The sequence below is a fragment of the Vulpes lagopus genome, chromosome 2, assembly GCF_018345385.1.
Source record: "Vulpes lagopus strain Blue_001 chromosome 2, ASM1834538v1, whole genome shotgun sequence".
In the NCBI taxonomy this organism is placed as follows: Eukaryota; Metazoa; Chordata; class Mammalia; order Carnivora; family Canidae; genus Vulpes; species Vulpes lagopus.
Genome location: NC_054825.1, coordinates 71,262,380 through 71,278,117, shown reverse-complemented (window position 1 = coordinate 71,278,117; position 15,738 = coordinate 71,262,380). Strand labels below are relative to the sequence as shown.

Here is a 15,738-nt window from a genome sequence, read left to right as displayed (position 1 = left end):
AGGGAAGGTCTGTAGCTACTTCAAGGTTTAGATGTTAGGCTTCCCTTTCAGCACTGAATGATCCCAGAAGTCCCAGTAAAATCAGGCTTGTGATATATTGGAAGAAAGATGATTTTAGAATAGTGACAAACTCTTAGGTTGGGGATAATGGGATCTATCCTATATGTGAAGCGCTGAGTAGAAATTACACAGCCCCAGGCCATGGGCAGGCAGAAAAGATAGCAAAAATAGGGCTTCTGTACAAACCGCTGGATATAGTTCTATGGTTTTAGCTTTGGTACCTTTCTATAGCTACTTCCTAAAAATGGCTTTAAAAATGTAATATAAACCAATTGATCCAAAAAAAGAAAATTATGACAATAAAAAATATGGGGAATGTTATGTAACCACAAAGGAAATTACTTTGTTCTATAATCCCTGATTTTGCTTAGCATAGTAAGCATTTGTCATTTATTTTTTATATATATTTTTTTAAAGATTTTATTTTTTTATTCATGAGGGACATATAAAGAGAGGCAGAGACACAGAGGGAGAAGCAGGCTCCTCACAGGGAGCCTGATGGGGGACTTGATTCCTGGATCATACCCTGAGCTGAAGGCAGACACTCAACTGCTGAGCCACCCAGGCATCCCAGCATTTGTCATTTTCCATTGGGAAAAGCATGGTCTTCAGTTTGTGACAGGTGTCCAGTTAGTTTCTAATAAAATCTATGAGCATTACCAGGTGGGTGCATTAAGAGATTAAGTCACCAGGCAGGGGCAGCCAAGTGTCCCCTTTCTACCCATACAGTTTGCTTTGTCTCAAAAGCTACCTATTGTAACCCTGCTTATTCATTTGCACTACAGAGTTTATAATAGCTGTTAGTGACTTGGCTTTCTATTACTATAATTAGGCAATAAGTTATAGGTGCCAGGAAGGAGGAGGTGGTGTGATGTGGTTAGTTTCTTTTTGCTAGGGTACCTGGTGGAGGCTTCTGGACTTTTTGAGCTACCCAATAAGAACTCCTCCCCTTGGTTGCTGGTTAGTCATAGTCTTGGTAGTATTTGGAAATGACACTCTTCAGTCCCTCAACTAATGAGTTTCATGGGGAAATTGCTCATGATATGTACATAGTATGTTTTAGGTTATTTGTGCATTTTCAGATCACATCTCTCTTAAACGATCTATATTACTGTGAATCTGAATATAGAATCCAGATTATCACTTTATAATGTGCATTTTAAATTTGGGGTAATAGTGTTTAAATAAGTTATTTCTACACCAAACTATAAAGTACTGAATTTTACAGTATTTCTTATAATTTTTGTTAAATGTATGAGCTGAAGGTTATTAAAGCCCGACCTTATATATTTTAAAATAGCACTGATATTTAATGTCATGAACCAATGAAAAATATGTTAAATACACTGATACTGTTTCAGAAAATTTTTAAGAAGCAGTAAAAAGAGTATTAAGTTGTTCTTGATCTTTGTTTTGCAGAATCTTTGACAGCAGCTGTATATCCTCTGAGATTCCTCTGCTCACTACCATCAGGTAGGTTTCTATATGCTGAATAATGTAGACCCTGAATTGATTATTAGCTATATATTGGAGTGCATGCATTAGACATCTGATTGTCAAAGAGATGTAGTAGGTCTGAATTTTTGTATTGCATTATTTAAGTGTTCCAGGTTGCTAGTTTCTGTCCTGTCAAGAAGGATTCTTGCTTCCATGTTCCCTGTATCTTTAAAGACGTTCAGTCTTTTTTACTTGTGACTGTTCTTTGCAGTTGGGGTGGCTATTTTTGGCTAAGGTGAAGGACTTTATTCCATCCTGAATTACTCATGTTCTTTTATTAAGGAAGATTGAGGCCATCTAAAGCTCTTTTGTTTGTACCTATTTGTTGTGGACTTAAAGGGTTTCCCTAACTTACCATTTACTTTCTCTGGTTACCTTCTTTTTGCATTTGCTACTTTTAATGTATATATTTTGCAACCAACTTTAGTCAGTGCTTTCTTCCTAGACATCCCTCTTTATCAGTATTTATGAAGTTGGGAACAGAGGGTGCAATATATGTTGATTGTTTCTTAATGCATTTTATAGTTACGGAGGATACATTGGGAACAGAGGGTGCAATATATGTTGATTGTTTCTTAATGCATTTTATAGTTATGGAGGATACATTTAAGTGTGTTGGCTTCTTATGAATTTTTCCATCTTCATTTCCTTTTTCAAACTTTATGTCCATTAAACATTGATTCTTCCTTCTCTCTCCCTTCCAGACCTTGGCAACCATCTTTCTACTTTAGATATCTGTGATTTTAACTACTTCAGATACTTGAAGTGAGTGGAATCACACTATTTGTCATTCTGTGACTAGCTTATTTTGTTTGACATGGTGTCTTCAGTGTTCACTTATGTTTTAGCATGTGACAGGCTCTCCTCCATTTTTAAGACTTCATAATATTCCATTGTGTGTAAATACCACATTTTCTTTATCCATTCATCTGTTGATGGTCATTTGGGTTGTTTCTACCTCTTTGCTATTGTAAATAATGCTGCAATGAACACGGGTGTGTAAATATCTCTTCAAGATCCTGCCTCAAATTCCTTTGGATGTATACCCAGAGGAATTTTTAAATTTTTTGAGGAACCTCCATATTGTTTTTCTGTAGTGGCTGCACCATTTTATAGTCCTACCAGTAGCACACCAGGTTTCTAATTTTTTTTTAAAGAAGATTTTATTTATTTATTCATGAGAGACACAGAGAGAGAGAGAGAGAGGCAGAGACACGGGCAGAGGGAGAAGCAGGCTCCATGCAGGGAGCCCGATGCGGGACCTGATCCCGGGTCTCTAGGATCAGGCCCTGAGGCGAAGGCATAGGTAAACCACTGAGCCACCTGGGCTGCCCTTAAATGTGTTGTTTTTTTCCATTGTGGGGCTTGAACTCACAACCCTGAGATCAAGACCTGAGCTGAGATCAAGAGTTGGGTGCTTAACCGACCGAACCACCCAGGTGCCCCTCTAAATTCTTTTTATGTTCATCATTCTGCTCTTTAATTGGTGATTTTTTAAAAGATTTTATTTATTTATTCATGAGAGAGAGAGAGAGAGAGAGAGGCAGAGACGCAGGCAGAGGGAGAAGCAGGCTCCATGGGAGCCTGATGTGGGACTTGATCCTGGGCTGAAGGTGGCACTAAAGCGCTGAGCCACCCAGGCTGCCCCTAATTAGTGATTATTTAAATGGGTGTGAGGTAATATCGCATTGTGGTTTTGATTTACATTTCTTTTTTTTTTTTATTTGCATTTCTCTGATGATTAGTGGTGTCAAACATTTTTCATATGCTTTTTGGCCATTTATCTGTCTTCTTTGTAGAACTCTCTATTCAAGTCTTGCCCACTTTTGAATTGGGTCATTTTTGTGTAGAGTTGTAGGAGTTCCTTATATGAACCATATATTGAATATATGATTTGCAAATATTTTCTATTATTTTGTAGGTTGCCTTTCGCTATAGTAATTGTTTCCTTTGGTGCTCAGAATTTTTGAGTTTTATATAGTCTGTAATTTCTTTTTCTTGTCCAGTTGATTTTCATGTGACTGTTCAGAATGTCCTCCTTATCAAATTCTTGTTGGTGTCATGGTGGTGCCTCACATGTAGGATCTGGCTACTTGTGCATTTATGAACACCTGGAATTTAGATCAGTTCTTCCAGATTTCCAGTAGTATGTTGGATAGAAATGGTAAGAATGGGCATCCTTGCCTTTTCCCTGATCTTTGAGGAAAAGCTTTGTCTTTAACAATTGAGTATGATGTTAGTTGTGGGCTTTTCATATATGGCCTTTATTATTTTGAGATAGTTTCCTTCTGTTCTAGTTCATTGAATGTTTTTATAATGAAAGGGTATTAATTTCATCAAATGATTTTTCTGCATCAAATGAGATGATCATATGGTTTTGTCCTTCATTTTATTAATGTGGTATATTATATCAATTAAGTTTTGTAAGTTGAAACATCCTTGAATTCCAGGGATAGATATAACTTGGTAATGGTGTTTAATCCTTTAAATTTGTTATTGAATTCATTTTGTTAGTATTTTGTTGAGGATATTTGCATCAGTATCCATTAGGGATATTAGTCTGACATTTTATTTTCTTGTAGAGTCCTTGTCTGATTTTTATATTAGAGTAGTGCTGGTCTCAAGTTTGCAAGTGTTCCCTTCTCCTCAGTTGTTTGGAAGAGTTTGATGAGCACTGGTGTTATTTATTTATTTAGGGGGAGAGAGACAGAGTGGGGGGAGAGGCAGAGGGAGAACGAGAGAGAGAATCTTAAATAAATTTTACTACTCCCTAAGTAGAGCGTGATGTGGGGCTCAGTCTCACAACACTGAGATTATGACCTGAGCTGAAATCAAGAGTTGGATGCTTAATTGATTGGGCGCCCAGGTGTCCCTAGGTTAATTCTTTAAATTTGGGGTAGAATTCTCCAGTGAAGCCATCTGATCCCGACCTTTTCTTTTTTTGAGAGTTTTTTGACTGCTGTTTTAATCCTCTTACTAATTAGTTGTACGACTATTTAGATTTTCTATTTCCTCATGATTCAGTTTTGGTAAGTTGTATGTTTCTGAGGATTTTTCAATTTCTTTTGGGTTAACAAATCTGTTGGCATATAATTGTTCATACTGTTCTCTGATAATCCTTTATATTTTTGTGACATAAATTGTAACGCTCCCTTTTTCATTTCTGATTTTTTTACTTGCGTTTTCTTTTTTTCCTCCTTGTTTCTTAACTGGATGAGGGTTTGTCAGTTTTGTTGATCTCATAAAAAACAACTGTTTTTGGGCAGCCCAGGTGGCTCAGCGGTTTAGTGCCACCTTTGGCCTAGGGCGTGACACTGGATACCCGGAATCGAGTCCATGTTGGGCTCCCTGCATGGAGCCTGCTTCTCCCTATGCCTGTATCTCTGCCTCTCTCTGTGTGTCTCTCATGAATAAATAAAACCTTTTAAAAAAAAAAGCAAAACTTTTCTCTATTGTTTTTCTATTTTCCATTTCATTTAGCTCTGCTCTAATGTTTATTTCCTTTCTTCTGCTAAATTTTGTTTTAGTTTGTTTTTGTAGTTCCTTGAGGTGTAGTGTGTTGATTTTGAGATCTTTAAAAAATTTTTTTAAAGATTCATTCATTTTAGAGAGCAAGTGTGAGTGAGTGGAGGAGCAGAAGGAGGGTGAGGAGAGAAGCAGGCTCCCTGCTGAGGCAGAATCTGACACGGGACTCCTTCTCACCACCCTGAGATCATGACCTGAGCCAAAATCAAGAGTCAGACACTTAACCGACTGAGCTATCCAGGTGCCCCAAGATCTTTCTTTTTTAGTGTTCACTGCTATAAATTTCCCTCTATTGTTTTCATAGCTTCCCATACATTTTGGTATGTTATGTTTCATTTTTCATTTGTTAAATATTTTCTGATTTCCCTTGTGATTTCTTCTTTGAGCCCTAAATGTATTTTTTACTTTAAAGTTGTATGGAATATAAAATGATTTCAGGGTTTGGTTATCAAGGGAATACAAATACGAGATTATACATTCTATTAAAATAGATTATACATTCTAATAACCTAGATTATGTATTTCTTCTAGGGTTTCTTCTATTTTGTATGTGTAATAAAAGGGAGGGCAAGGATTCCATTGAGCTAGGAATTAGTGACTAAAAAGGTGCTATTTTTAAAAAATATTTTATTTATTTATTCGTGAGAGACAGAGGCAGAGACATAGGCAGAGGGAGAAGTAGGCATCCTGCGAGGAGCCTGATACAGGACTCGATCCCAGAACTCTGTGATCACGACCTGAGCCAAAGGCAGACGCTCAACCACTGAGCACCCAGATGTCCCCAAAGGTGCTATTTTAATAGACAGTGACCATCCACTGAGCACAACCACTATACTTGGCACTGGACATACAGAAGTGTAGAAGACAGCCTCTTTGTCCTGATTTTTCATTTGTATATGAAGGATGAGACTAGACTAATGATAACTTAGTAACTTAAGAGAAGAAACTTGGCAGAGAAAACCAGCATTTAGGAGCAATGCTTTTACCCTCTGCCCATTGCTACCTTGAGTTATTTAACACTATCCTTTAAAATCATTTTTTTTTTCACTAGGCATAACACCATCACTGGGCGATGGCTGACTAGGTTCCAGGCTGTGTGGGACCCTAAACAAGAAGACTGTATCATAGTTGGCAGCATGGCTCATCCACGACGGGTAGAAATCTTCCATGAGACAGGAAAGCAGGTGCATTCGTTTTTTGGTGGAGAATGCCTTGTCTCTGTGTGTTCCATCAATGCTATGCACCCAACTCGGTATATTTTGGCTGGAGGTAATTCCAGTGGGAAGGTACATGTTTTTATGAGTTAAGAAAGTTGCTGAATATTTGGTTTAGCAACACCAGTTTGTTCAAATTAATCACTAAGGAGCCTAGTAACTCATGTGGCTTGGTCTGTTTTTAATATGTTCTATTTAGTGAATATAAAGTTTTATTAATAAGAACTGTGAGCAGAATGTACACAGTTACATACTTACGTGTTTAGTAAGGGAGAAGCCTTTTAAGTTGTTTCTGTAGGTTGGGAAAGAATTTGAGGGGAGGCTGTGATGCCTTCAGCACTTTTAGTATGTTGAGAAACTCTAACAGTATAAATTACAAAGCTTTGAATGATCAGTATTAAGCATTTTTTTTTTTTTTGGTTTAATGATATGGTTTTGATTCTGTAGTGATGTTTGGATTTGTGGTTTATTTTATAGTTTGGTGTAAATATTTCTAGACTCATACACTGGAAGGGATCCTGAAAAGTCATCTAACTTTGTGATTTTGAAACTTAATTTTTTTAATGGAGAACTCTTTTCTCCCCCTGCCTTTAATTAAATCTTATGTGAAATCCCAAGATAATTGTTGAGAAGTGTTAGTTCACTTAGGTAGGGACCTGGGTCTTTGTGTGCGGACCCTTTTACCTCCTTTTGATGGCTCCTGAGACATGGCCAAAGAATTCTAGAGGTTCTAGGAACAGGGTTTGGATCTGCCTGACCCTTGTAATCCAGTGTGAGATTGCCTTCAGACCAGTGTTCTCCAGATTGTGGTTTGTAGCTATCCACATGAAATCAAGTTAGCCACGACCAGTCTTTAAAAAAAGGAAAAGGAAAGAAATAGTATAGAATAAGCAGAATAAGTGTTGTTTTGTGAAACTTATAGTGCATACATATATGTAAGTGTATATGCATATGTATATTCTGATGTAAAACATATGTCTTTATTACTGTGGTAACTATTGTGGGTCATGGTTAAAGAAGTGAAAGCTCCTGCCTTAGAAGGTCCCAGACACCCTTATCTGTCCCTGTCTTTAAATTCTCTAGAGATTCATTAGACTGTTAAACGAATGCCTTCATTCCTAATTCATATTGGGGGAAATGTTATGGAAAACCACTTTTGGCATTTTATCATAAAATTTTTTTTTAGAAGGGCAATATGAATGAGTTTGTTGTTGGAAGAGTAGCAACTAAGTGACATTAACTGTGTGATACCACCTATCTGACTTTTTTCACTGCCCTTCATTGCCAAAGTACTACTGAAAGACAGTTGTAAATAGTTTTCAGCAGTATGTTTGAATTTTTTTTGGAAGGTTTGAATTCTAAGAGGAAATATCTTCTTAAATTGTATATCAGAAATAAAGTGACGTAGTTTCCTTCTCTGTAATTAGAGGCTAAGTCTAATTTTGAGGCCTAGTTTATTAACTAGGTTGTGTTTATAAGTAACGAGTTCTCTATTTTCTTGATGATAGTAACAGGAATTGGTAAATGAAATGGAAAATTAATTTACGAAATGGAAAGTAAAGCTAAATGAGGTTGACTTCTGTTAAACTGCCCTGGAGATAGTAAATGAAGCCTTTAGGCTTCCTTTCCCTTTTCTATACTACTTCATTTCACATGTTCCAAAGCGGCTACTTCTGTGAGAATTGCTCTTTTTTTAAGATATTGAAAAATACTCTCGTTGAAATTAGTACCATCATTTAAGCTTTGAGGACTTGGTGGTTAATTGCCTGGTTTCTGCAATAAATGTTAGCAAATTCTTGATGTTTCTCACTTTTGTGGTTTCTTTCGCCATTTTAGTTTTATAAACTGTGCTATTTTGTATAATTTCACTTAATAGAGTTCTGTCTTCTTGAGGCAATGCAGGAGGGAAGGAAGGATAGTAAGTGGGGACTTGTTTCTTGGTGATAAGCTCTATAATGGAGTAATTGTATAAATCATCTCTAAAATCACTTCATTATTACAGCTTCTGAGTTCTTAATAGTATTTATTTGGGTGGAGGGACAAGGATAATAGATGGATATAAGCCAAGATTCTAGTCATGAATAGTAGTCAGCTGTATAAATCATCTTTTTATCTACACGTTGGTAACTTTAAGGAGGAAAAAGTGAGACAAGCTGTAAGTTAAAAAAGAGTCCACTCTTCCATGATATTTAAATATTTATTTAAGTTTAAAAATAATTTTCATGGCACCAATGATTTTATGCTAACTATACATACTGCATATGTAGAAAAAAGTACATTGCTTTGAAGGAAAATGTAACTTAGAATTTTTGGCACACGAAAGGTTAACAACTATACTTCTTAATGAAACTAAGAAATTCACATTTGCAGGTAGTTTACCTTCTACTGCTTAAAGATGCAGTACACTATTCTTTAGTAAGAGTTTTATTTCCTCTGATGGATGAAGCTATGGAAACCGTTTTTTTTTTTTTTTTTCTACAGTGAGATCAAACTAATTTTGAGAGAAAATGGGAGACATAGTGGAACACAGTAAAACCAGGTTAAAAATTTGAACAATGTTTAATGATGGGGAGATACCAAAAAAGACTAGTCACCAACAAAGAAGGTTTGTTATTCAAGCACTATTTGAAAAGCAAATCGAAGGAAACTTTTCTATCTGTATTTTCTGGGGTAAGCCCTGGAAAAAAGTAATCCAAAAGTTCTGTTCAGAGAGCGAAATCCAGCTGTTGGAAGTGGTAGGGGCTGTTGTATTGTTAGAACTCTAGACACAAGTAACATACCAGGAAATGGAATACTGCATCTTTCTTTAACATGAATATGAAAGGTCAGTGTCAAGGCTATCACTCACTGCATAGAAACACCATATTCTACAGACTGAGGTAGGAACACTACACTAAAAGATAATCTGCTATGTTGCATAAGACAGTAGATACCCAGGTTAAAACCAGCCCCCTATCTCCTGACAGCCTTTTCATCTCCAAGTCTACTTTTCACTTCAGTCTTACACTAAATAAAGCCTTTCCTGTGTAGATGATAAGTGGCAGTGGCTAATTGGTTCTAAGTGATCCCAAATTTTTACTAGAATCTCCCTCATTTTGTCTTGTCACTTGGTAAATATAGATGTTTGTAATTCTGCCCAAATTGTTGCTGGTATGGAAATGATCAGACATTCCTCTTCCGTTCTTAGATTCTGGCCGAGTTTTAGCATTTTAACACTTGATCTTGCTCATCTTGGCATCAGATACCTCTTTGCTGGTTGGTTGGTCAAGCACCCTTTAAACAAGCAACCCAGTGCCTCCACTGGGAAATGGTCCTGGATCTGTAGCAAGTCAGGAATGGGAGCAGAGCTGGCCCTCTTTCTGCTAACATACTGTAAGGAGATTATTGTCTAGATCGGGGTTGGCAAATTATGGCCTGTGGTCCAAATTCAGCTCATTGTCTATTTTTATAAATAAACTTTTATTGGAACACAGCCACACTTTGTGGATGGCTGTTTTTGTGCTATAACGGCAGAGTTGAGTAGTTGCCACAGAGTATGGCCCACAAAACCAAAATTAAAAAAAATACTACCCGGCACTTTACTGAAGAAGTTTGCCAACCCTTGGTCTAGATGAAAGGGCATTTATAATTACACAGTCCACTCCCCCTGTCCCACACCCCCTGTTAATTCCACAGCGGTTATACTCTGTACATGGACATGATTCTGTTATTTCAGGGGACAAACTAGGGGAGAGAAAATCTACAAGTGACTCATTCTGTTCTGCATTTGGGCTGCCCAACATCACAGGATGTTAGCAGCTGCTCTACTGTTGTGTGGGTCCCAGGAATATATCTACTGACCATCCTTAAATGAGTCCTCAGGCCCCAGATGACTTAGAAATCTCTCCCTGAGATGAAAACAAGATTTTGTGAGTGGTTGTTTAGAGCTGCAGAGCTTGGGCCTTGGACCCCCACACTCACCCTTCACATGCTGTGCTTTTGCATGCTTCTCTCAGCAAGGATGGCAAATGCTTTCCTACAATTTTTATTTTCCTGATGGAGAGGATGACCCTAGGGGGCAGTATTTCTACATCTAAGTGTTGGTCTCGGCCACATTCACCTTCTTTTCTTTTGTAGGCATCTTTTAGTTTGCCTATTTAAAGAGATTCTTTTTCCTGGTCCCTTCCAAGGCTGTTTGTTGATCTTGGAATTCTATTTTCTGAAGCTTTTCATTCTCAGGATCAGTTTCTTTCTTGCATCGTTTAGTTCATCAGGCTCTATTTTCTTAATCCATAAAGTAAAAACAAAATATGAATTGATAAGAAAATAACATTTGTTGTTAAAATATAAATTAAAATAGTTTTTTTTTTTTTTTTTTTGAGGGTGGGGAGGTTGTACAAAATAGGTACTTCTCTCTGAATCTCAATAGTTTCTCAGGTACCTTGGCTCTGGTTTCTGTTAACTACACTTTGTCCAACATTTCTGATAGTCCTATCTCTGGCACCAGTGAATTCAACTAACATCTCTGGAGCACTATAAAAGTCTTGAGGTTCTTCAGGAAAAAAAAATCACAGAAGTCTAATAAGTTCATTGTACAAAACTCATGGTGATGCCCACTAGGATCTAGTCTAAGGGGACAGACTTACCCCACCCCTGCTGCTGCTTCTGCTGTAGCGGTGGTCCCTTCAGATGCCCACTCTGCTCAGATTTGAAAAAAAACAAAAGGAAAAGAAAATCCAACTCAGACCATCATAAGAAGCAACTTTCCATTTAATCATTCTACATGGATGTTTACTTTTTAAAAATCTCTGTCTGGCAAGAAAACCTAGATAGTTCCCATTGTCCAGAAACCTGGCCTGCCCTACTGAGGCTGCACTGATGAGTCTACTGGAGTCCAGTAGGAAAGCTCCTGCAGAATATAGAAGACAACTCTCTAGACTTGAACTAGTGTCCCATCTGCTAGGTGACACTACTGCGATAATCAGTAATAGTAAAATAAATTTTTATTTGATACTTTGAAAATAATATACATCTATGAAAAATCAAAATTCAAAACCAAAAATTATCCTGCAAATTGGGAAGATGAGAAACAGAGTCGCTGAGCCTTTCTTGAAAGAACCTCTGAAGGAAATGAGTTTTCCCAGTTTGTTTAGACAGGGCATGAGCCTATCCTTTTTTTCTTCTGGGAAATGACCCTCCTAGGCTGTGGACTTTGAGTCATGAGAGGAGGACTTGGTACATGTGCCGATGGTTCCGCGATGGGTCCCATTGCTGGGAATGGGTAGCCGGGCTCCTTGGTCCGCCTGGCTAGTTATTGGGAGGAGTCATGCCTTCTCAGGTGTCAATGAGCAGGCTCACCACTGAGCGGATTTTGCAGGCAAACCATCGCCTGAGGGGACAAAAGTATTGATAGTGGAATTGTTCAAACTCGGGGGTCTGGCGGATATCGCGGAAAAAGGCAATGTCAAGGTCAGACTCGGTAAGGATGATCAGGAGGAGGAGCAAAACAAAGAGGAGTCCCATGGTCACAAGGAGCAAACGGAGGACACTTAAAACAAACTTATTCACCTGTTCCTCCACTGGCCTGCCGTGCCCCTGACACAGGGCCCTCAGCTCTCCCCCAAGGGCTTCCACCTCTGCAGCAGTTGGAGTGCTGGCCTCAGACTCCTTCTCCTCTTCGATGCTGCAGGTGGCCCCATTGATCTGCCGGGAAAGCAGCATCAGCTCCAGACTGTGCTCGGCCACAGGGGTGGGCAGCACACTGTCTGCAGGGCTGTAGGCTTCGTCTGCAATCACAGCGACTCGCTCATTGCTGTCTGCCCGGCTGCTTCTCACGTGAGGCAGGAAGGTGTCCCCATGGGAGGAAGAACGCACTGGGGTAGAATGGGCACTATCCCGTAGGGACTCTAGGCCTGGAAAGGCAAAAGGAACATGAGTAAGCTTTCTGGGTCCCAGTGCACACTTTCCTGTTTGGTGGAGGGAGCACCCATTCTGTTTTATATGGTTACTAACATTTTGCAAGGAAACCCTGCTGCAGAGCCCACATGACCAGCAACAGTAGCCACTGCACTGTTCTGATGTATCAGGAAGAGGTAGGAGAAGCAGCAGACAACAGAGTGACCATGGTTGAAATGTTTTGTTTTTTCTTTTTCCTTAGGGTTTTGGCAAGATTTGTTAAAGATTCTACCTTTCTGGCTTTTGATATCCTGGGCCTGGTTTAGCCCCAATTAAAAGACTATCTGAATCACAGACTAGCCCTGATTCAGATTCAGGCTGGGGCCACAGTTGAGGCCACTCAAAGAGTGAGGCCACTCTTTTAAAAGGTGACAGTTGAGGGAGGTCAAGTGTCCCTCATGGGCTGAGGGCTTTGAAGCAGGAAAGGGGAGGAGAAAACTATTTTGCTTCATTGGGCCTCATCAAATACTGATTCTAGAGCTGAGTGTCCTAACAACCCAGCATGCAGCTCCTTGAGTTCTTGAGGTCATCTTTTGGATTGCTACAACTGCTGTCTCTCCAGCTTCCCTCTTGTAGCTGTCCTGATTTTAGGGGATGAGAAAACCTGTCTCCTCTTCCTTAAGTGGTCTCTGATGGAGAAGGGGAATAGCCTTTGGCTAGCTCCCTTTCTTTTCATCTTAGAATGAGCAGGGTCCATAATAGGCTGACAGTTCCCCTATCTTTACACACTCCAGAGTGCAGAGTTGTCTCTGAGAAGATCTTGTTGGGTCAGGGTGGAAATTCTCTTACATCTGTCAGGAGAAAGGGTATTCTCCCTAAAACTACCCATTATTCTCTTTACTTTCTCAGATGGAAGGAACATTTTTCTCTTTCCAAGGCTTACTGTCTGGTAGTGAAAAACAGGAGCTGGTTACTCTGTCAACCAAACAGTGGCCACTAGGCTCGAGGATGTGGGCCCAAAGTCACTAAGTATGGCCCACATCACAATGCCCCCAAGGAAATGGCTTTTTGTTTCAGGTTCAATGACTGCTTTTTCCATTCTTGGCTATCTCTGATACTCACTGCCTTTGTGGCCAGTGTCAAGAGAAGCCAGTCCCCTTCCGTTGCTCTGAAATTGACCCTGACTGCTGCAGACTGAACCAGATTCCCAGCTATGTAAAGTCTGACCTAACTAGGGCTGATTAGGGAGTTTTTCAGTTCAGAGCTAGCTTCAGAAGCCCAAGGGTCTCTTTTAAAAGGTGACAGTAACCTTTCAGGAGTAGTGAGTTTCATTTGGTTCTCTTAAATGTATAGCTGTATGTACCCAGGCTGCCTGCCTGCCCGCTTGCCTGGCCTGCTGCTGGAGCCCATTTCAGCATAGGTACGTTTAAAGATTCTCTAGAGAAACAAACCCTGGAATCTGGGTTATAAACATTTGGGTTGGGGTGGCAACAGCAACCCCCTGTTATCCACCTGTATTCACCATTACCACACCATCAGTGTATTTGCTACAGCTCTCAGCTTCTGCTTTTAGGAGCTCCTTATGGTTCTAGTTTTATTTTATCTTAAATTTGTATAATATTTTAAACTTTTTAAAGTGCTTTCATTTTACCTTTCCACAAAGTTGTGAAGGCAAGAGGTTACAGAACTTGCCTAATGTCATGTGGTTGGCTGGTAATGGCAAAGGCAAAGACAGACTCCAAGCCTCCTTTTGTTTCCTGATGCTGATGATCATGTAGTTAGATTCTGGGCCAGGATGAATTAAGTCTGCAGCCTACACCGACCTTAGATTTATGTCCCAATTGCCCAAGAAACTATAGTGCAATAATATGAAATTAAGAGTCTGCCCCTTATTCCAGAGCTCTTGATCCCCCCCCCCCCCCCCCAGTTTTTCTCCCTTATTCCTGTATTTGCATAAGCCGCACGAGGGATATATAGCTGGTAATATGTAATGAGTCCCTGATAAAATAGAAACCTTTAGGCCCTTATCACACATGTGTTGGCTCAACTCTTCCCACCCACTCCTCCACCTCGCTTCCTCTGGAACCTCTGCCCCCACTGCATAGGGCTCCTCATATCCTTTCTAGAGGCTCCTCACAAAGACAGCTCTGAACACCAGATCATCCAAAGTATGACCAGCTTAGCTGCCAGCAGCTACTTAGTGTAAACTTAGCTTGGCCTACAATTCAGCCCTAAGCGTGCTGGGAAAGGAGAGAGGCAAAGCCTGTTACATCAGAGAGAACAAACCAGAAGGACATCAGAAACCACATTATAGTAAGTTCATGCTCTCAGTAAATAAGATAATGGATATGTATGCATTTCTAGTAGATTGCTTGACAGACAAAATTATTCAGTAAGTGTTAGTCTTCTGTTCCCCCAGCAAACCTCACCTATAAGGTTATTATTCCTATGTCAGGCTAGTTTTGTATAGAACTTCAGGTTCACTAGAAACCACCACCCCTTCATCAAACCCGTTATTCTGGGATGGACAGGGTGGGTACCATGGTGGGAGCTGGCAGACGGCACACCAAAACAGTTTTTTTTTTACCTTGGACGTGTTCCAGCTGATTCCCTTGCCCAGAGGGGGCTCTCTGTGGGCCGGGGGGCACAGTGGTCAGGAGCCTACCCTGGAGCCGGGGCCCCATCCTCAGGATGCGCACACTCAGTGGCCGAAGGCAGTGATTAGTCAACCGGAGCTGAACTCGAACTCTGGTGTGAATTTTAATCAGACTCTTCCCCATGGTGGCTCAGGAAGGCAGGTAGTTCTTCAGTGGAAACCACCCGCAAAGGAGATTCAGAGGGAAAGGGTAGAAAACCAACTAGGGACAAAGGATTTTTGCTGATCTCATGCCATGGCAGCTCCTTCACAGTGCCTCCTGTGCCGGAGAGAGAATGTCAGCTCTGCGAGACAGAGGCAGGCTGAGCTTCAGGGAAGGAACAGCTCTGATAGGCTAATGTTATCAGGGACTGGATTCAATCGTCAGAAGCACTTAGAGCCATAAAAAGTAACAGCCTGTGGCTGTTTTCCGGAGGCCCGTGTAAGGACCCCAGGTTTCTCAGAGACTAAGGTACAGAGGGCAGAGAATAATCCCACGTGGTAGGGAGGATCACACAGTGCCAGAAATGCAACATGTGAAGCTACAAAGACATTGGGCTTTGGGTTGGGTGTCTCTAAAGTGTGAGGTGGCAGCTCTAGGGCTAGAAATGGGCTGTGTCCCATCCACTGGGCTGTAACAGCCCTACTGCTGAGTGGAGCCCTACAGTAGGGCGCAGTGGATAAAAAGGATCAACACACCTAAGCATCCTCTCTAGCCAGGCCTGTGTTATCAATATGTGGTATCTTGGCATCTCGAAGAATAGAGGGGAGGGCCAAACAGTGTATAGTCATCTTTTTAATAGTCCCAGCTCATTGGAATTATATGGTTTCATTCAAATTGTAGTATTATGTTAATGTTTTTGCAATTTTCCCATTGCTTTTAGAAGTAGCAAACAAAGCTTTCCATCTGGAAAAGACAAATAGTTTCTGTGA

At 40.1% G+C, this 15,738-nt stretch overlaps 2 protein-coding genes across 4 annotated transcripts in view; one reads left to right on the top strand and one right to left on the bottom strand.

The window, feature by feature from the left end:
* The window catches only part of WDR76 (WD repeat domain 76), a 55,403-nt gene extending 47,309 nt beyond the window's left edge, over positions 1-8,094 (top strand). For both annotated transcript variants that reach the window (XM_041743231.1, XM_041743229.1), the window contains 2 exons: positions 1,480-1,533; positions 6,134-8,094. In XM_041743231.1, the coding sequence (XP_041599165.1) occupies positions 1,480-1,533; positions 6,134-6,389 (310 nt within the window). In that variant the 3' untranslated portion in view covers positions 6,390-8,094. The remainder of the gene's footprint in view (positions 1-1,479; positions 1,534-6,133) is intronic.
* Positions 1-15,738, bottom strand: part of FRMD5 (FERM domain containing 5) — a 334,543-nt gene that overhangs the window by 12,442 nt on the left and 306,363 nt on the right. Inside the window, exons 14-16 of one of the 2 annotated variants that reach the window (XM_041743233.1) lie at positions 11,844-12,187; positions 10,922-10,973; positions 8,480-10,559 (exon numbers count right to left, since the gene is read on the bottom strand). In XM_041743233.1, coding sequence (XP_041599167.1) covers positions 10,546-10,559; positions 10,922-10,973; positions 11,844-12,187 — 410 coding nt within the window. In that variant the 3' untranslated portion in view covers positions 8,480-10,545. Of the gene's footprint in view, positions 1-8,479; positions 10,560-10,921; positions 10,974-11,843; positions 12,188-15,738 lie in introns of those variants that run through there. The other variant, XM_041743232.1, reaches the window with a different exon arrangement.